The following is a 20,240-nucleotide window of genomic DNA, read 5'->3' as shown; positions in this document are numbered from 1 at the left end:
GCAGCTTCACCTGCGTTCCTATTCTGGTAGTTATATAAAAAAGTGGAAATGATGGAAGTGTTTTATTTTTGCAGGAGCAGCTGATCAAGTTGCAGAAGCAGAAACTACAGCTTCCTCAGCAGCAGGCAGCACAGCAGACACAGCAAGGGGCCCAACAACAAACAGCCCAAGTACAAGTGCAACAGCAACAGCAAACTCAACAACTCACTGCTGTTACAGCACCTCGGCCTGGTGCAGTTCTCACAGGCACTACTGTGACGAACCTGCAAGTTGCTCGTCTTGTAAGTTGTTTTTGACTTTGCAAAACAGTCTTAAAAACCTAATTCTCTTTGCTAATTTAAATCAACTGGATGCCAGTCATCTGTGTGCACAAATGCCCTTTACATTACTTACGCAGTACGAAAGATACAGCTAACACAAGTAGCTTTAAATTGCACTTACCCTTCAGACACAATGTCAGCTGGTGTTAGTGTAAAGGAGAGATTATATTCAGAAACATTTACAACTATCGTTTTACAGTGACCTGATGTATGCAGCAAATATATTTTTGCCAGTACAGTAATCTTCATTCCTTACTGCTTAGACTCGTGTTCCTGCTTCCCAGCTTCAAGCGCAAGGACAGATCCAGGCCCAAACTCCACAAACAGCACAGGTTGCTTTGGCAAAGCCGCCAGTGGTGTCTGTTCCAGCTGCTGTTGTGTCATCTGCGGGAGTCACCACGCTCCCTGTTACTGTCGCAGGCATTAGTGTTGCTATCGGGCAGCCACAGAAGGCAGCAGGTAGGTAAAGAGACTTGCTAAAACGTAGTATAATTTAAAATCCCATTTCTTTAAAGCTAGGGTGTTTGTAGGAGCTTGAGCTCAAATTTGTTTCAAAAACCAAGAGAATTGCATTTACTCCATTTAATCTGGAGGTTACTATGATTCTTTAGCCAGATAGTTATTTTAAATTTAAATCTATGCATAAGAGTAGGCGAGCAGATACAATTTTAACAATAAAGCTATAGTAATTTCATCACTTCTTTTACATTTAAAATGGAGATATGAAAACTTGTATGTATTTCAGAACTCTCTCTTGTAGTATGAACAGAATTTTTCCTGTAGGTGTTACTGTTAGAACACAAACTTAGCTTACTCAAGTGCCATTGGTGTTTTTACTCCACTCTCAGAATCATATATCTTATTCCTATTAAAATCAGTGCGTTATTGGTGCTAAGAGCTATGCAGATGTGTAAGTCTATAAAAAACACAATCTGTGCTTGTAAGCTGTGATTATTGGGACGAAGCAGTAAAATGAACACTCTTAACATTACTAATTGTTTTTGTAATTTTCAGGAGGCCAGACAGTAGTTGCACAGCCACTGCATGTCCAGCAGCTTCTAAAACTTAAGCATCATCAAGCAGCCCAGCAACAGAAAGCTATCCAGCCTCAGGTTGCACAGGGTCAAGCTACTGTGCAGCAAAAGGTATTTATTGTCTGCTCTTTCTTTGAGCTTTGTAATGCTTCTGTAGTTGTAAAGCTTTGATTCTGAATTACGACACTCCTAGATAGTCAGTTAACGTTTCTGTGGGTGAATCTTAAATATCTGAAGAGATTGGTTTCTGGTAGATAGACCAGTTTTTCATGTGCCTTGCCAGGGGCTTCATATTTTTTTCAATAGGACTATTGTTTCGTTTGATTTCTTTTTTCATGCCCCAAACTGTTCTGTTTGTTTTCTATTTTAAGAAGCAAAGATTAAGATTCTCTTTGTTCTCTTCTAATATAGCCAAATATGGACAATTTCCAAAGATTTTGACACACACTGTGCAAATATGCTTTTTCCTGAAATGTCATCTTTTCATGGACTTTGCTGTCAATCAGCCATCAGTGTGGTTTTGATGTAGGTTATAGATTTTTCAGACAGGGTGTGTGTGTGTGTGTGTGTGTGTGTGTGTGTGCGTGCGTGAGAACCGTTTTGGTAAATGCTTTAAATGATTCAGAATGCCTGTATAAATGCGTGAAAGCTTTCTCCCAGTACCCGTTTTACTACTATTAAGCTTGAGAGTATTTTGCTTCTGTAACTACATATAGCTAATTTCATCAGTTGCATACCTATTCTTTAAAAAATATATATAAATAGTATAGTCACCAATGCCGTTCTCCTCTTCTGCAGATAAATGCTCAACAAGTTACGGTCCAAGCCCAACAGCAGACCTCACAGCAACAGAAAGTAACTTATACTACACAGCCTGCCATTAAAACGCAGTTCTTGACAACTCCGATTTCCCAAACCCAGAAACCAGGTGGAACCCAGCAAGTGCAGGCCCAGATTCAGGTACAGGTAACACAGGTTTACACCTTTAGCCTCTACTGTGATTGGAGAACAGTAAAGATGACAGTTGACTTAGCATTTTAGCCCCTACTCTTACTAATTCTAGTTACATGTTTGTATAAATTGACTTTATAATAAAATTAATTGATGCTGAATTTGCAGCCTTGTTAGCAGCTCAGAGGAACCATCTGAGCTGTAAGTTCTCCTTTCTGCTTTGAAAGAAGTCAATTATGTCACTCTTTTTTTCTTAAGTAGTGGATTCCAGCTGTGCTTACTAGGGAACATTCAGTCAGAGTTCTTCCCGTTTTCTGCTGCTATCTCCTGGTCCAACCTTTGGCAGCCAAGAATAGCTGACAGCTATCTTTTCTGCACAGTTAGATTAGTCTAACCAAGGGATAAGTAAGAGAATTAGGATTTGGAAACCTTACTCTTTCAAAAGTATATCTAAGATAATGTAGGCCATTAGAACTTCTGTGCCTCCTTAATTTTATGTAACTGGTGGAGGAAATGAAAGCGTGTTGCAGTTAAGACTGCTGTTCAGTTAAGACTGAAAATGTGACTCTTTCTTCCCATCCTGCCTCAGTTCCTCAATACACTGATCTAAAAGTTTCGTTTTGTTTTGTGGTATGATGTGTTGTTGCTATTAGCCAGATTTTATTTTGACTAATTCTTTCTTTATTTCATGTCCCTAAAGGTTGCAAAGCTTCCACAAGTGGTCCAGCAACAGGCTACTGTTGCAAACATTCAACAGATGGTTTCAGTTTCTCAACAGGTATGTCTTGCTCATAACAAAGATCGCACTAAACACGATCCTATTGCAAGCTCATTTATTTGGGAAGATTATATGTGTATATTTCTCCTTATGTCTGCCATATGCAGTGTTGTTGAAGAATGTAGCAAGTATCTTTCCCTCCAGTAAAAATGAATCGTGTGATTACTGAGTGTCAGCTGCTATATATCCTCTAGTCTGTAAAACTTTTTTAGATAGAGCAAAGTTTGTTTGTCACTGTTGATAAGTTGAAAAACGGCTTTTTATATTTTTTCTAGATCTGAAAATTAAAAAAAAATTGTTTCTTTGGATGTATAATTATATAGCAAAGAATTGAACTAACGAGCGTCATTTGAGTTTATTCTTTTACCAAACCTGGGAGCAACAGAGGATTGCAAATAGTTTTGTTCTAATTCCCAAAGCTGGGCCAAGTGCTTCACAGAAGTCAGAATGGTAGACTATCTGCTCTGAAGGTGATGTGATAGTAGACGGAGCTATGGCAAGAGAAGGATGAGACAGTTTGGTCTCCCTTCGCCTAACTACCTGGAAGTTCATTTAACTGTTTAGAATAATGTCTTTCAGAGCATTAGCAATAGGCTTAACTTTTGTTATGTTATTGATTGGCAGGAATGATTTAACTTTAGACGGTTGATGGAGCTATTGCCCTCAGTGCACAGAAATCTGAGCCAATCAGCTCTTAATCTGTCGCAGTTTATAGTGCAGTTTTTTAAGGCAGAACAAAATCTGTGACTGTTTATCTTATAATGATGATAAAGTGCTGTAAACTGACTCAGATGTGAATGCTGCAAGGGCAAGGTAGACAGCAGGGAGTAGAAACCTCGTCAGTCATCCCAGGTTGAGTTATCCTCTCTAGTCAATAAAAGCCCTTCGATTATTTTTCAACAGACATTAAAGGCTAGATTTTCAAAAGTCATTAATGAAACTCTGGGACCACTGAAGACTATGGTAAAAAGACAAACAAACAACTGGCCCACCACACCCTCCGGTGACTTCAGTGGCAGTAAGATTAAGCCATGCAAAGTATTTTTAAAACTGCCGTCTTGATGTGTACATCGTTTCCTTTTTACCTGCGTTGTTAGTATAATGCTTCCCAGTGGATTTCTCTTGGATTGGTTAACTTTCCCCTGGAGGAAAGTTCATTTGGCTTCTGCTTCTTGCTTTGAAGCTGCTGAAAACTTAATTACATTGTCCTCCACACAAGGAGAGGTGGAATTTTTCTCTCTTGCTCTGGGTAGAGTTCTGAAAACTAGGTTCCTGGACCGGGTCCATATTACTCTACCCCAAAGTGGTGATAGAGGCTGTCGGCTGTAGTCTGGAAGGGTAATGTCAGAGGCTGGCAGGGAGCCTCAATGGCCATACTTATTGTTACAGTATGGGTGCAGAGTGCACTTTTTCTCCTCTGATCCTACATCTACCCCTTTATTCTTTTCCATGTTCCTTCGCTTGTGCTTCTAAAGTACTGGAATTTTCCTGTCTATCCAGTGGGTTTTTTTTTTTTTTTTACCTTTCATATATCTTCTACAAAGGATCTGGGGGGAATTTTCTTTGATCTGCACTGTAGGTATCTAAGCAATGGGTGTCTTAGCTCTTTGCTTTGATTTATAAGCCTGTACTCTAGCAAACGTGGCTGAAAGTTGTTTCCCATTCAGACCGTGCATCCTGCATTCTCAGCATCCCTCCCAGTCTTTCTAATTTGTCTGAGGTGCTTGTCAGTCAAGAGAACAAACACCCATCAAATAAGATGCTCTTCTGTAGTGCAGAAATTTAATGAACACTCTGTTTAATGCCAAGCTATCCTTTTGTAATTGCCTTGTCATCCTAATGTCTAGGTTCAAGCTCAACCTCAAACCGTGACCCTTTCTCAGACAACAGCAGGTCAGCAGCAGGTTCAAGTGATTCCTGCAACAACTGCTACTGCTCAAGTCGTCCAGCAGAAACTGATACAACAGCAAGTCGTGACAACGGCATCTCCTCAGATTCAGGCTCCAGGTGTACCGAATCCTGCACAGACACCAGCAACGTCTGAAGCCCAAAATCAGCAAGCAAAAGTACAAATGAGGACACCTACTGTCAGATTAAAGGCACCTACTAAACCAAGTTGAACTAATGATTAAAATGCAATAAGCAGGGAAATACAGCATTTCTTGTTTGCTAAGCCATGGCAAAGTGAGAAGCGTCTCCAAGCATCCAAATGAAGACAAATCACCTTTATTTTTTTTAACAGAAGGATTTTGCTGGTGAGCATTTAAACATGGAAACTCTCACAAAATTTCAGCACGTTAGCAACTGTTTAACACTCAAAATCTGTACAAGATGCATTCTGCCCGTGTTCTCTGTGCTCATTCAAACCAGATAAAGCAAACATTACTTACATGTAAATTCTGCCCAGCTACGCAAAGGTAAAATGGTGATAGGCCATAAATGTCAGTACAATTCATCTAGGTTAGCATACCATAAACTGCCGGTGGGAATATGCAGTTCTTTGCTATAATTTGTGTGAGTGTTCGATATCCATGGTGAAGCCATTGAAAGAACCAAGTGTGGCTAATATAGCAAAGTATTTTCCATCTGTATAGAAGCTGCATGTTGTTCTCGCTTGAGGTAAATACCTCTGGAGGAACTCATTTATATTTGAAGTGCTCCCTGAAAAGTTTAGCCAATAAATGTGAAAACCTGTAAGTATATGTAATTAAAAGGAAGAAAAATGTTTCATTCTCCATTTTTGTAAGTCTTTTAAAATGTTTGTTAGTAGTTTTGTGTACAGTTTACCGAAGCACCCAGCCTGTGCGCTCATTCTCATATTTCACTTTAAGGGTAATGGATATTTTAGGCATGAACCGAGTAAATACTGTGTTGATAGTAGACGTGTATTAAAGTGTAGCCCATTTTTTGTAAAAGAATTGTTCAGTAGATACAGCTAAACAAATGGTCCATAGCTGTTTCTCATGGGACTTTCATAAAGGAAAATCTCAAACAGGTGAAGTTTAATCTCTCAGTTTCATTCTGCTCTTGCAACATGTTTAAATGTTCAGTACTTTCTACTCTGCTTTCAGCTTGGCGGGAGGGGGGCTGGGGGAAGGGGAGAATAGTGAAATTAAATCTAAGACTAATTCTTCAGTTGTGTAAAGAATAAGATCTAACTTTTGTACTATTCTTTTACTAAAGCTAATGATGAATGTATCTTCAGGTGGGTATTTTGGATGTGAATAGAGCGTGGCCTCTTCCTCCAAATAAGTTTGCCTTATTGTTATGAGAAAAAAAAAAAAGCGAAAAGCTGCATAGAACTGTGGGGATTTTCTTTACTTTTCTTGCATAAAATTGCTGAAAAGCAAACTCTGTTTGCAAAAAGCAGAGTGAGGAATCGAAAAGCTCTTGGTGGCTTGAATAGATTTGTTTTACTTTGGCCATAAAACTGCATGACCTGTAAAATTCAGACAAGATTATAACATTCCTGTTCTGAAATGGTTTTAAAATTATTTTTTCATTCTGTGATCTTTTTACTATTTTAGGAGGGGATCCTATTTACAGGCAAGGAAAGCATATCTTTTGTTCTTATTGCTATATGTACACACCTATAGGTATCCAACAGTCCAGATGGCTTAAACAAGAAAGAATACCCAGTCAACTCCTCTGTTCTAAGTAGGATAGACGTCCCGTTCTGTTAAGATCACGAATGTAACCCTGGGTCAGGCAGAGTTCCTGCTTTTTTTTTTTCTTTTTAATTTTATACCTCTTTTCTCCTGCATCGTATTTTTCTTGGACCCTCAGGTCTGCAACTGAGCGGGGCATTGTTGTTTTTTTAACGTTGTGCATGAACAAATACTCTCCTGACCCTGCTGAACCACTGTCTCGTGCCATTACCTAAACTTCATTACTAGCAGAAAAGATAATAATGCTGGCAATGGAATAGTTGAAAAGGCAAAGTAAATGCAATGGTAACAGATAACTGACACTGTACAGTATGATGTTGCTCATCCAAAAATATTGCTTAGTTAGCCCCAGTTTTACTTTTAAATGTTTAGCTCTTATTACGTGCATGGAAGTCGTTGCGGGGGGGGGGGGGGGGGAACACTTGCAGCAGCGGAAGAGCTGTTGCCTGCATCATTGTGCTGGTCTGATTTGGTGTCTAAAGAGGCAATTGTTTCTTGTTTAGGTCAGTTAATGAAGATAAAAATCTTTTTTTTTTTTTTTTCCTCCTTTCAGTGTTTCCCTCTCCCAAGAGTGTGTTAGGAAGTCTACCTGTAAATAACTTATGAACATAAGCATTTGTACTTGATCCAGTAGGATTGTAAGGACTAGTGATGTATCCTACCTGAAGGTGTAATAAAGTGTACATTTTTATAACACCTCCGTGCCAGCCCGTCTGTAACGCGCCGGGGAGACGCTGCGGGAGGAGGCGCCCCGCCAGCGCCAGGCTCGGGAAAGCCGCTGCGCCGGCCGCCCCGGCGGCGGCAGGCCCCGCCCCCCAGGCGGCAGGCCCCGCCCTCTTGCGGCAACCCCCACCCCCCCGGCGGCAGGCCCCGCCCCCTGGCGGCGCGGCGCGGCGGCAGGGGCAGCATGGCGCGGGCGGGCGGCCAGGCCGCCGCGGTGGCCGCCTGCGTGGACGCGGTGCTGGCGAGCCGCTGCGGCGCCAACCGCGTCTTCGAGATCCTGGAGCTGCTGGCGGTGCGGGGCGGGGCCGGGGCCGGGGGGGGGGGGGGAGGCCGGGCGGCGGCGGGGGGTCCACGCGGGTCGGCACCGCCGCCGCCGCCTCACAGCCGCGCTGTCCGCAGGCCGAGGAGGAGGAGACCGTCGCCTGCGCCGTGCGCGGCTGCCGGCGGCTCTTCGGGGCGCTGCTGGAGCGCGGGGAGCTGTTCGTGGGCCGGCTGCCCGCCGAGGAGGCCTCGCTGGCCGGTGAGTGCCGCGGGGGCCCGGCCCGGCCCGGCCCGGCCCGGCCCGGCTCGTCGGCGGGCGCGGGGCGCGAACGGGTGGCGCCGCCGCCGCCTCCCGACGCCGCCTCTCGCCTTTCAGACGGCCGCGGCGCGGAGGACAAGTACAAAATCTGGATGAGGCACCGCTACAACAGCTGCCTGGATTGTTTGTCGGAGCTGCTGGGCCACGACTCCTTCCAGGTCAAGGTGGGTCCGCGGCCCGGCCCGGCCCGGCGCCGCCCGGCAGCCGCTGGGGCTGTGAGCTGTCGGGGCGGGGGGCGCTGAGGGGGGCGATGGGGGGCCTGAGGGGCGAAGGGGGCGCTGAGGGGGGTGCTGGGGGGCCTGAGGGGCGATGGGGGGTGCTGAGGGGCATTCTGGGGGGCGCTGAAGGGGGTGCTGGGGGGCCTGAGGGGCGATGGGGGGTGCTGAGGGGCATTCTGGGGGGCGATGGGGGGCGCTGAGGGGCCTGAGGGGCGATGGGGGGTGCTGGGGGGGGTGCTGGGGGGCCTGAGGGGCGGTCTGGGGGGTGCTGGGGGGCCTGAGGGGTGCTCTGGCTCGCCTTTGTCAAGCCGCCTGCCAGTAAAGGGCACATAGCTTTCTGGAGGAAGAGAGCACCTCCATTCATTCTTCCTGCTCTGTGCAGACCTATAAGCTGCCCCCTTTGGATCTGACCGCCGGCCGTTGTTGAGGTGTTTTCTTTCTTTTTTCTTTCTTTTTTTTTCTTTCTTCCTCTTTTAAGGAGTTATCGCTCTGTACCCTCATGAAGTTTGTTGAGTTGGAGGCAGAACATCCTTTGATCAAAGAGGAGTGGAAAGGGGGGTTCACTTTTCCTCGGGAACTTCTTAAGGTAAGTTGCAGAACTTAAGGTAAGTTCCTGCTGTTATTTAATCCATGACATGGGAAACCCTGTAAGGCTCACGTTTTGCCAGACTAAAATTTCAAACTAGGAGGTTTTCAGAGGGAAGGGAGATACGGTGTTATAGAGGGAGCACCTAGACCTAGAATTCCCTGGAGCAACTGCCTTGTACAGAGCCAAGCTGGACTCTTGCGTGTATGTGAGGTGAAAGCTGTGGCCTTTTTCAGACTCACTGGCCTTACTTGCTGTTGGGATAGGAGAGGGAAGGTACTGCCCCTGCTTCAGCCACTGTGTTATTTCTAAATAACATTATCTTAGATAGGAGAGAATCACCTTGGAGATGAGGAGGGCCTATTAAAGCGGCTTGTGAGCACGTGCCCTGGAGCAGGCAGGACGCAGTGCTGCCAGCTACGTTTGAGAATGGCAGAGGGATGCGCTAAGCCGTCACAGCTTGCTGTCTGCTCCGGTGCTGTAAGAGGCTGACTTGCTGCTTTCCTTTACGAACCCTTTACTAGGTAGTTGTTGATGGATTAATTCCCTTAAATGAGGATGCTTCGCTCCTGATCTCTCGCTTCCAAGAATATATGGAGTATGACGATATTCGGTACTTTGTGATGAAGGCAGTCACTGAGAGTATTGGACAAGTCATGCAGAAGACGAAAGAGGTAACAAATTGTTAACATTGAGGCGGGTCTGGATAAACTTTCGCTCCAAGAGGTTTTATCTTGTGGGTGAAGTGCAGGACCAGTGGTATATGGAAAGAGTTCAGAAGCAAAATAAATGAGCATGCACATTTGAATACATTCATCTTTGCCTTGCTCACAACATGGGCCTAGTTTGGGTAAGGTTATTCTCAGTCTGAAATTGAGGTCGTTCAAGAAACATCTATTGTTGTTCTTGCAAAACCTCGTGGTTTGGGCTGTAGCTTTTGTTTTACTCAAATCTCAGTGATTTGGGTGGCACAGGCAGAGCTTTTAGTTGTGCTCTCTCTCTGGTGCACAAGAAGAGCTTGTTGTTTTTTTCTTTAATAAACTCTGCCAGTTTTGTTAAACCAGAGCTAGTTCAGACCTATGTTTTGTGTTAGGCAAATGAATAATATTCCAGGACAAGACAGAAATAGAGAAGAAAACAGTATTCACTTTAGCCATCAGCATTTTTCCTTTTCTTTTTCTTTCTTAATTAAATCCATTCAGTGCTTGGGGAATAGGACAGTATTAAAGTCTAGCAGGTTTGCCATCTGTTGTGGAGCTTACCTCGTGTTTGAATGTATGTTTTTTTTCCTAGAGGCCGCTGCCATTATACCAGCAGAACATATTTTCCCTCATTTCACCTATTAACATGCCAAACAAAGAGCGCGACATGGTCAAGTTTATGGTGAAGCAAGGTTAGTGAGTTTCACATGAAGATTTGTTTTGTGCAAAGGCTTCATTAGCTTTTGCTAATGAAATATATTTGCTTCTGAGATCACGATGATTCTGAACAGTATTAAAAAATCCACGTTCCTCAGTTTGAGTTGTATCAAGACAAGGATTTCAGACCATATTTTTAGATACCTTGCTTTGAGGGTAGCTTCCCTTTCCTCTTACCCTCAATCCCATCTTAGCCAAGTATGTAATTGGGCCTGAAATAAAATTGTATTGTCTGAGTTTTATGTGGCTTTATGTGGCTCAGTTTTGTGTGTTCTATGTGTACTAACTAGTGTGAGGCTTTTCAAGGGACTGAGTAAAACAAGGGTCATCTTATTTTTTTTAAACATCTATTTCAGATTTAGCATCTGTTTTGCCTTTCTTCTTAGGTAACCGGGAGGAGTGGAAAGTGTCAAAGCTGCAGGTAACTTCATTTGGTTGAACTTAATCTCCCTAAAGTATGACTTTATCTGCACCAATGCTCTTAATTCATAGCTTGCAATTCTGTTTTAAGGCACACAAGCAGGCATTTGAAAAGATGTGGCTCAGTTTTCTGAAGCACAAGGTGAGTGTTGGTTCCGTCACTGATCTGTACTGCCCTCTAACGTCTTGTCCTTAGAGGCTGTGGCTGTCCTTCCATGGAGCTCCTTGTAAGACCCTGCTGTGCTTTCAGGGTTAGACAAGAACAGATTTTCTCATTTTTGCTTACAGCCCAGTCACCTTTTCAGTTGGATCATTTTTCTGCCCAGAAGCGTGACCTCATATATGATTTATTTCTTCTCCTTACTCTCTGCCTTTTCTCCCACCTTGAACAAGTCTGCCCGTAAGGAGTGATTTGCAGTATAAAGACCTCCGTTTACAAGTTTAAGGTTCCCGAGCTATTTCACTGCTTTCCTCCCACTTTCCCCCCTGAGCTGTGATCACACTTCTAATTGTGAGTGCCCACTTCTCTGATTTAACTTAATTGTCACTTGTCACTTGTAACGTCTTCCGTCTTCCGTTTGGGAACTGTTGCTGTGGGCCACACTGTATTGTTCTGGCACATTCTCTTTCGCTTCTGTGTTGCCTATTGCAGGCATGTGTTGCTGTTGCTCTTTGAATTCTCCCTGCGTTCATTGTTTGACTTTTTTTTTTTTTTTTTAATCCTTCACAGCTACCGATTGGCCTTTACAAAAAAGTTCTTGTTATTCTGCATGACTCCATTCTGCCTTATATGAATGAACCCACTCTCATGATAGACTTCCTGACAGTGGCCTATGGTATGGGTGAGTAAAAACAGGCTTTTCATCCTTTGTGCGGTCTGCAGCATGGTAGATATGACTGGAAGGACTGCTGGAGGCAACACCACAGCCTCTTTGGGGAGTGATTCAGGACAGAACCCCCCCCTGGACAAAGAAATGGCTATACCTTTGGCTAGAATTAAGCTAAGGAGCTAGGTACAGTGGTTGTCCCTGGAAGTGAGAAGTTTTCACCTGTGCTTGTCAGTGTCCTTACTCCTTGTATGCAAGGAAGATCATAGTCAAAGCTTTGGAAAGAGGTGAATAATGAAGTGATTTATTTTAAATGCAGATTTCAGCCAGCACTGGTGCTATCTGGGCTGCATCCAGACATGGAATGTGCAGTTTCCTACAGAAATGCCCTTTCTGAGGAGGACTTTTCCTCCCCAGTGTGGCTTTCTTGGGGATTAGAGCAGCGTTTTTGTGTCTCTGTCCTTCAGAGTCTATTCTTCTAAACTACAGCTTAATCTTTGTAAGTAACTTCTGAGCCTCTGGAAGCTTTCAGATGAACTTGTGTTCCCTGACAGCTGTCACATTCGCGCTCCTTTCAGGTACTCTGTTTTGTGTCCTTTCTGTGAAGGTTTTGTAATAAAACGGGTTGCAGCTGATGGTTTTCTTTTTTTGTGTTAATATCTGCTTGCTTTCTTACAGGTGGAGCAATCAGTCTCCTAGCCTTAAATGGATTATTTATTTTGATTCATCAGCATAATCTGTAAGTAAAAAGAACCACATGTTTAAAGAAATGTGGGTTTCTGCATTTATGTTGAACTCGGATGTTGAACTCTTTTGATAGTATGACCATTTTTTCAGTTGAGCCTAAATGCCCTCTGTCCAAACTGTGGCTGCTTGGCACTTGAAAATCTGTTTTGCTGACCTGATCACACAGTGAAGCTGTAGTCTTCGGCATGCCTTTCACTGGATCCTGTACCAGTGCAGTCAGTGGCTATAGCTTCACATCTCCAAAATAGCTGAGCACCACTGCAAGAGCAGGAAATTAACCTTACAGCATGTTTTCAAATGATGGCTGTGGAGAGGGAGGAAAGAAAGCTAAACAGAGCCTGCAGAGCACAGCAGTGGTCTGGGGTCATTTATAACGAATTCCCAGAGACATTTAGGCACAGTGCGATCCCATTGTACCTCACTAATCAGCAACGGATGCTCATGCTGTCTTTTTCTTTTCTTTTCCTTTTTTTTTTTTTTTTTTAAACAGGGAATATCCAGACTTTTACAAAAAGCTGTATAGTCTTTTGGACCCTTCTATATATCACGTGAAGTATCGAGCCCGATTTTTCCATTTGGCTGATCTGTTTTTGTCTTCGTCGTAAGTAGCAGTTTTATTATGTACGTTCACATATTTTCCTCCTGCTTTTCTGTTGCCCAGAGACTGTTCTCAAACAGTCCCCCACATGTCTGAATGTAATGTGTTCAGTGTGCCTACTGGATTGGATTCTTGTTTACTGAGAAAACTGAATCCAAGAGTGTGATTGTAGTGGTGTGTAATTTCGCATGTGCTATTTCTGGAGATTTGCCGCATGCCCATCTAGTTTCAGAAAGTAAAAATGCAGTACTTTATCTGAGTTTGATCTGCAAATGGATATATTTTGATGTGTATTCCTTTTGGTTGAAAGTTACAATTTTTCCCTCTGGCTTTATGAATACGAAAAAACAAAATTTACAGGGTTGTGTTTTTTTTGTTAAATAGGCATGGGATCATAAAGCTGTTGATAGTTTGGTGACTTTTTGCAGAGATACAACATTGAAACATAGTGTTTGCCAGCCTGCCTCGATACTGTCAATTTTTTGTACACAAAAAAGAAACTAGATAAGCAACTGGTCATTCAAGGTTATACTTCAGTTGTCATCGTTTCACATGCTGTAAAATAAACCAAGAGTAGCACTTTACAGTTCAGACTGTGATATTAGACACTTAATATCAAACCTCTTTGTATTCATAGTACACTTTGGGGTGAGTATCAAGATATGCTAGTGAACTATTGGGTGCTATTGTTGAGCCTTGCAGGTCTAGTGAGCTCCAGGACTGAAGGCTGAGTGGCTGAAACTTGTCATCTTTCATCTCGGCTCCTCTGACCTGAAGGAAGTGCCTAGATCAGCTGATTTTTTTGTTAAAAATTTGCATTTTTACCATGGAAATAAGAACTATCCTGCACATGTACATTGCAGCAGCTTTATGTCCCTGTTGTCAGCTGTACTGCTTGCTTTAGTCCTGGAAGCATTACATAAATTTAACACCATGGTCCATGTATTAATTAAACCCACAAAAATGCATTAGAAAATATAATGAAAGCTGCCTGCCCAAGTGCTCAGCAGTTTATAAAATGACTAAATAAAGACTGCAATGTGAGTGACCATGTACAAGAGCTGTGCTCGGCTACAGCAAGTGCTTGGAGTGGTGCCACACCTCTGGGTTGAATCACGAGGTCGTTTAGATTATTCATGCATTGAGTGGAAATTGCTGCAAAATTTGTTCCAGGCAGCACACAAGACCACGTGTTACTGCCTGAAACCAGGTATCTTTGCTTTCTTCATTCCACAGTCCAAAAATATGAAGAGCCCTGTTGATCCTTAACCTGACGCGCTGTCTGGTTGATGGTGCTGCCAGCTCACTTGCTTGGACTTTAACGTGCTGATGTCTTCTCTTTTCCTTCCAAAAGTCACTTGCCAGCATACCTGGTAGCAGCATTTATAAAGCGCCTCTCCCGGCTGGCCCTCACTGCTCCTCCTGAAGCTCTGCTCATGGTCGTTCCTTTCATCTGTAATCTCTTTCGGAGGCACCCAGCGTGCAAAGTGTTAGTACACAGACCTGATGGGCCAGAAGGTAAGAGGGAATGCGAGCAAGGGATTTTTGTGTCCTGCCTTTAGATAGCATAAAGAGCAGGATTGATTCCTGTGGAGGAGAAGGTGAGATCCCTTCCTTCCTTCCTGAGAACCAGTTCTAAGGTTTAGAAGGACCCCTCTGTCCCTTGGCTTTGCAGAGAGCCTGTAGGCTGCTCCTTCAAGGCACACTGACTCAGACTACCGCCAAGTGTTAACGGGCTGAGACAGCTGAACCAGACACTGCGCTTGTCTTGTTCACCTCCACGCTCTGTTGAGTAAAGAAATGAGAAAACAAACAATGCAGAAACCCAAGACTTTCTCATTTTCCACCTACAGCGAGTGTTAAGCCCATTGGCTTAACAGTCTTCTGAGTTGATTTCTTCATCTGTCCATGGTTTTAACTGATTAGTGCTGAACATCAGTAATGACTGTTCAAAGTTGCCTGAGATGCCTTTTGTGTTAGATCATTCCAGTTCTTTGTGTCTTACTTCCTGTGCTCGTTAGCAGTAATATGATTCTGTAGTGTTTCTGTGACTCTTGGGCCTTGCTGAGGTGTGTAGCTTGTTGTTGGATCCTAAACGTGTTGGGAACGTTGTCTTACACAGCAGCGCTGCTCTGGTCTCTGCTGCATTCCCTTTGGAGTTACGTACATCATGCAGGAGATACTAGCTCTGCATCTTCCTCTCCTTAGATTTGTCAGAAGATCCATATATTATGGAGGAGGAGGAGCCATCTGAAAGCAGGGCTTTGGAAAGCTCCCTCTGGGAGCTACAGGTATGTAAGCTTAAAAAAAGCACATCTGTTCATGGTGTTACTTTGCAGCCTTCTCGGTGTTAGTGCAGGAGGCAAATGATTTCACGCACTCCAGAATTAGTACATACTAATTGGTATAGGCTATGTGAGCAAATGTCTGACCAGGCAGCTGAAAAATATGTAGTTAACAGGTGAAACACACAAAGCCACCGCAAATAAGGCTTTTGCATTGGAGGGGAGAGATGAATTTGCTGAGCCTTTATGGAAATTAATTGGGTGTAGCCAGGTCATTCTGTAGGAATGGCATTAAAAATGTTGAAGAACGTCATAACTTTCACCTTTCATCTGGATTATTTGTAGGATGGTGTGTGAAGGCTGGAATTGGTTAAATTATTCACAGTGACCTAAAACCATATGGCAGGATTATCGTTTCCCATTTAAATGCTACAAAGGTTTTATGTAAAGGACTGAGGCAGGAACAGGAGTGTTCGCTGAGACCTGGAAGCGGAGAGAGCAGGCGCTCAGATGCAGCGTAAAGGCCGTGGGAGGTGGCAGAACAGTGTCGTGCATCATAGGCATGGTCTGTGGAAGAATTTTGTCTGTATTGATCTGGATGTGTCCCAGGTGGAAGGGATCTTTGACATGCTTGAAGGGTGGCTGAAATCTGGATTCCTGGAAGCTTTGTAGTAGTGCAAAACAGTAAACTTGCCTCCTCTGCCAGAATGTGATGGTCACTGACTATCTGACTAATGAAGAGGCAGTTACTTGCGGGGGAAGTCGAATGGATGTGTGTTAATCCTTTACTCATTAGAGCATCTCCTGTTTGTCTTGCTTTTGCAGTCTCTACAAAACCATTATCACCCAGATGTGGCCCAAGCAGCTGCTATCCTGAACCAGTCGCTGTCAGAAATAGAGGATGACATATCAGGGCTCTTGGAGCTCTCTGCTTATGAGGTAGCATTGCTGTGCTTGTGTGAATGAGTGGAATAAGAGGAAAAGAGATTGGTTCCTGGGTGTCATAGCCACGTTCATCAGCCTTGCTGCTGGGGAGGGAACTCGGCTGACTTTTGGTTACGCAGAGGCAGGGGAATGTCTGTTAATGAAGGAGCAGAAGGCAGCAACAGTGAAAGGGTTGACTTGTTGACTTTTTTTTTTTTTTTTTTTTTTTTTTTTAAAACATAAAAGGGCTGAAAGGCCTGATTTATACCTGGATCTTTTTAGAGGTTAGAGTGAGAACTGATGTCAGCCAGGATGAAGAACTTCTACTGAGTTTTGCCAATATCTTCTTTTTTTTTCTTTCTTTGTAGCTTTTTGATAGAGAAGTAAAGAAAACAACCACTGATGTACCCCTGGAGTTTGAGCCAGTGAGAGGTTTGTTTGGGAAGAAGAATGATATCTTTGCGGAGCACTTTACCTTAGAGTGATGTGATCGCTAATAAACACGTTTGCACAACTGATTGACCCTGGGGAGATGCACAAAGCACGCCTGCTGTACTGAGTGGTTTCTGGCTTTGAAATATCTCCAAGTGGTGAGAGCTGGACCGCTTGAGAAATTGTGCCTTCTTTAGAGACCTGTGCCAGCACCCACAGATGGACTTTTCCTTTTGTCCTTGTTTCTCGCTCTAGCAGATTGCTGCCTGATGCTTGGGAGGGACTTTCCCTCTGAGCAGAGTTTTCTGGAAATGTTCATGTCTGGGATTCCAGCACTTTTCTCTGAGGTGGCTGGTGCTGGCTGTGAGGACAGACCATCCTGCTGCCCTCATAAGGGACTGAGGGAAGGTGTGGCCTCTGGCTACTGCTCTTGTTTTCTAGCTGTGTTAGTTTTGCACTAGAGCTGGCAACCTGCTTGTAGCAAGTGATCTCAGTGTGTAGCTATAAACACCTGGTGATATTCTAGTTATAAATATTTTATACATACTTTTAAACTCACCTCTTGAGAGAGATGTTTAACTTCCGTGTACTGGTCTTAATACTCCCGTGTTCCAGGCGCTGCATGCTTAGGTAGGTCAAAAACAACTCACAGATTATGCTCAATAATTCCATCTATGATGTGTCGCCTATGTTCCTTCACATGCCTCTGTCTCATTCTGTAAAGTTGCCTAATTTGGAAATGTTCATGAGCTTTGGAAACGAGCATAATCTTGGTGATTGCTATAAGGATCTACCTGCTCAACTGGAGTGCAGTGGGAGGTAGGTCTAATCCTTGATTTTTGCTTTGGAACGATAAGCAGCTTAATGTAGTTTTGCTTGCAGCTTGCAAGCGTTGTACGAACTGTGCCCAAGTATACCCAGGTGCCAATCAAGTTTTAACTAGCTTCCACTAATACTAGGTGGCTTTATTAATTTGTTTTTTCCCTGTATTTCCAAAAGTGATGCAGAAATTCCTTCTGATTGTGTTTCCCGAGATGTTCAGTGTTCTGTCTTGGTTCTGGATGCACTCCTTGTTAAGAATGCAGGTAGACTCACTGAGCACTTGTTTCCTCTTATCATTTTTAATAGTTTATTCTTTTCTCTCTAGACTTTAACTCCATTTACAATATTATGAAATCATAATTTGTAAAGGAGAAAAATACAGTCAAGAAAGTGAAGCCAAAGCAAACTATTTTCTGGCAGATGAGGCTGCTTAAGTCAAGGAAAACTGCAGCTGTTGTAAAGACACTAAGTGTTAAATTTTCTTCATCCCTTGTTTTCAGGCTATCCAAACAATAAATAGGTAAAGGACCATGTATTTGCAATGAAATCGTTTTCTCATCAGGTCTTGGACATGCCTCCAGAGTACAGAGCTGTATCCTCTGTTTTTTCTCTGATACTTTTGAATTCAACTGGGGGGGTTTCGGGATCCGTAGCCGCTTTTTTGAAAATTCCACTCTCTGTTGTTCTGCTTTGTGAAAAAGCAGGACTGTCTCCTCCCTGGCCAGCCTGCTTTTCTTTATCCTTTGACTTATGGTGTCTGGTAGGAAGGTAGAGTGGTTGAGATCCTAGCTTGCAACTTGAGAGACCTCAGTTCAAGGTCACCCAAAGCTTTGTGTTTCAGCTCTAAAATGCATTTCCCTCTATCGTATCTATGTTGTGTGTATGTGTTTATTAAACGTTTTGAAGTGCTCTAATAGTAATGAGGACCACCTAAGTACCTTTGGAAGATGTATATACTTGTACCATCTTTCAGATTGAATAATATACCTTGGAAATATATATATTGAATACATTTCTCTGCGTCTTTTTATTTAACTCAGGTTGGCTCAATTATGTCTGAAGTTACTGATGGGTAATGTCATTCAAATCTTTCATAATACTGACGCTCTGGAGTATGGTGACTCTTTTATATTGCACAAAAATTAAACTGCTTGGACATTGGCCAGTCAAGTTCTCATGGTGCTGAAAATGAGAGGGGTTGGTTAGGCTCTTTTATCTGGAGAAGGGTGAGCAATGTCTTTCAGATGATGTGGCATCCTGATGGCTGCGTAAGCTACGTGTGTGTGTCTGTCATCTGGGGCTTTCCTAGGCCAAACAAACAGGCTCTGCGTGAGGCAGACTGAGTTGCTGGGGACTGGGGGAGAGCAGCAGGTTCTGGTTTGTGCTATGTCCTGCTGCTGCCTGTGGGCAGAGCCTTGTATCTCAGACCAAATGACCAGACTATAATATTTTCCATGCAGTTGGAACAGCGATGCTGCTGGAAATAAGTGGGTGTTGCTTCCAAACAGGACAAAGACTAGGGAGCTACCCTCATCTTTAACGTTTCAGCAACCGCAGATCCTAACCACTGCATTGCATTTAACAGTGACTTGGCTGGAGTAGCAAGGGAATTTTTTATTTTTGTTTTTAAAGGTGTGTTCACAGTGCCCTGTGTGTTAGCCTGCTGCAGCTCCCACAGATGTTGAGAGGGAGGGCTAGGCTAACACTGCATGACTTCAGATCTCTCCACGTATTTAGGTGCCGAGTTAGAAATCACGTTAGTGCCTGACTTAAAGTATATGTAACTGTCCTGGTGTGACTCAGTAATTGTGGTGATGCCAAGCAGGCTCAGCCACAGCCCCACTGTGTGTGGGGCTGTACAGGCAGAACCCATCGAGCCTTCTTGTTCGGAGGAACACAGCTTAACGCCTGGATGCTCTTTAGACAAACCTTGAAGGTCTTCTAGAGACTGCAGCCCCAATCTCTGGTGCTTTGCTTGTCTAAAAAGCCTTCTTAAACCAGCCCTTTGGTGGAGATAATTTAAAGACCCTGCCTGTCCTTGGGAAAACATTCCACCTAGTTTTTCATCAAGCTTTTATCTTTAAACTTTCACTGCCCCCCCCCAATAGGAAGTATCAGAAAAAAATCAGCAGTTATAAATATTAAGTTTCATCTGCACTGAGCGAACAACGCTTATCAGGCTGCACACCCGCTGCTGCTACTGCTCCACAGGTCTCCACAGACTGCAGATTATAGATGCTTTAATCATAGTGTGTATTAACTGGAAGGCCAGACTGAAGTACCAGGCAGAGAGTGCATAAGTCACTCCTGTTATTATTTGATTTTTATCAGATGTGGGAAGAGGGGGGAGAGTTGTTTTGTTTTTTGTTGTTGGGTTATTTCATTGAGCACAAAAGACAGTTTTATAAAAACACTGTCTCAGTCCCCCCTCTACCCCTTACTACCTCATTCCCCTGTCCGAGGATGGTGATAAGACCTCTCTGTGTTGCAGTAGACTACCCTTGGTTTATTTTCTTGCGCTTCCATTCATTTACAGGCCATTCAAAGTCGTCCCAGCCTGAAGGTAAAAGATGGAGCTGCTCATTGGAGTGTAATGAGATTTACCTTGTGAGTTAAAGATCCAGGTGACCATGGTGTGTGTGTGTGTTAATCAGCTTAAATTTTTACTTTATTCATTGGGCAGTAGAGGGAGGTGTATGTTTAAATCCAGAAATAGAGGGAAAAGTGCAAGTGCCGGCTGGAGGCTGGGGCAGGCTTACTCCGAGGAAAGGGATCCCTGCTCTAGGGCAGAGTCAGTGTTAGTGCTTGTCCTCTTCCAGCATGTCTGGGCGTAAGTACGCTTGATTGCAAGCTCCAGATGGTCCTCCAAGAAACTAGACTTGTGCGTGCAAAAAAAACTCACATTCACG

General features: G+C 43.6%; 2 protein-coding genes across 5 annotated transcripts in view; both read left to right on the top strand.

The window, feature by feature from the left end:
* Positions 1–7,447, top strand: part of EP400 (E1A binding protein p400) — a 50,017-nt gene extending 42,570 nt beyond the window's left edge. For all 3 annotated transcript variants that reach the window (XM_068910956.1, XM_068910957.1, XM_068910955.1), the window contains 6 exons: positions 75–281; positions 584–779; positions 1,335–1,465; positions 2,153–2,320; positions 3,006–3,083; positions 4,931–7,447. In XM_068910956.1, the coding sequence (XP_068767057.1) occupies positions 75–281; positions 584–779; positions 1,335–1,465; positions 2,153–2,320; positions 3,006–3,083; positions 4,931–5,203 (1,053 nt within the window). In that variant the 3' untranslated portion in view covers positions 5,204–7,447. The remainder of the gene's footprint in view (positions 1–74; positions 282–583; positions 780–1,334; positions 1,466–2,152; positions 2,321–3,005; positions 3,084–4,930) is intronic.
* A 179-nt stretch (positions 7,448–7,626) lies between these two features.
* Positions 7,627–18,343, top strand: NOC4L (nucleolar complex associated 4 homolog). Of its 2 annotated transcripts, none has more exons than XM_068910852.1 (15): positions 7,627–7,766; positions 7,874–7,994; positions 8,112–8,218; positions 8,751–8,858; positions 9,383–9,532; positions 10,152–10,251; positions 10,663–10,697; positions 10,788–10,838; positions 11,427–11,532; positions 12,202–12,262; positions 12,761–12,871; positions 14,223–14,386; positions 15,077–15,159; positions 15,979–16,092; positions 16,446–18,343. In XM_068910852.1, the coding sequence occupies exons 1-15, from the start codon at positions 7,659–7,661 to the stop codon at positions 16,560–16,562; spliced, it is 1,536 nt and encodes a 511-aa protein (XP_068766953.1). In that variant the 5' UTR covers positions 7,627–7,658; the 3' UTR covers positions 16,563–18,343. The 2 variants fall into 2 exon arrangements, with proteins under 2 accessions (XP_068766953.1, XP_068766952.1); XM_068910851.1 differs by having other exon boundaries at positions 11,427–11,538.
* Positions 18,344–20,240: the final 1,897 nt, after the last annotated feature.

The sequence above is a fragment of the Struthio camelus genome, chromosome 17, assembly GCF_040807025.1.
Source record: "Struthio camelus isolate bStrCam1 chromosome 17, bStrCam1.hap1, whole genome shotgun sequence".
Classification (NCBI taxonomy): domain Eukaryota; kingdom Metazoa; phylum Chordata; class Aves; order Struthioniformes; family Struthionidae; genus Struthio; species Struthio camelus.
The sequence above is the reverse complement of the archived record's forward strand: the minus strand, read 5'-3'. Positions and strand labels throughout refer to the sequence as shown.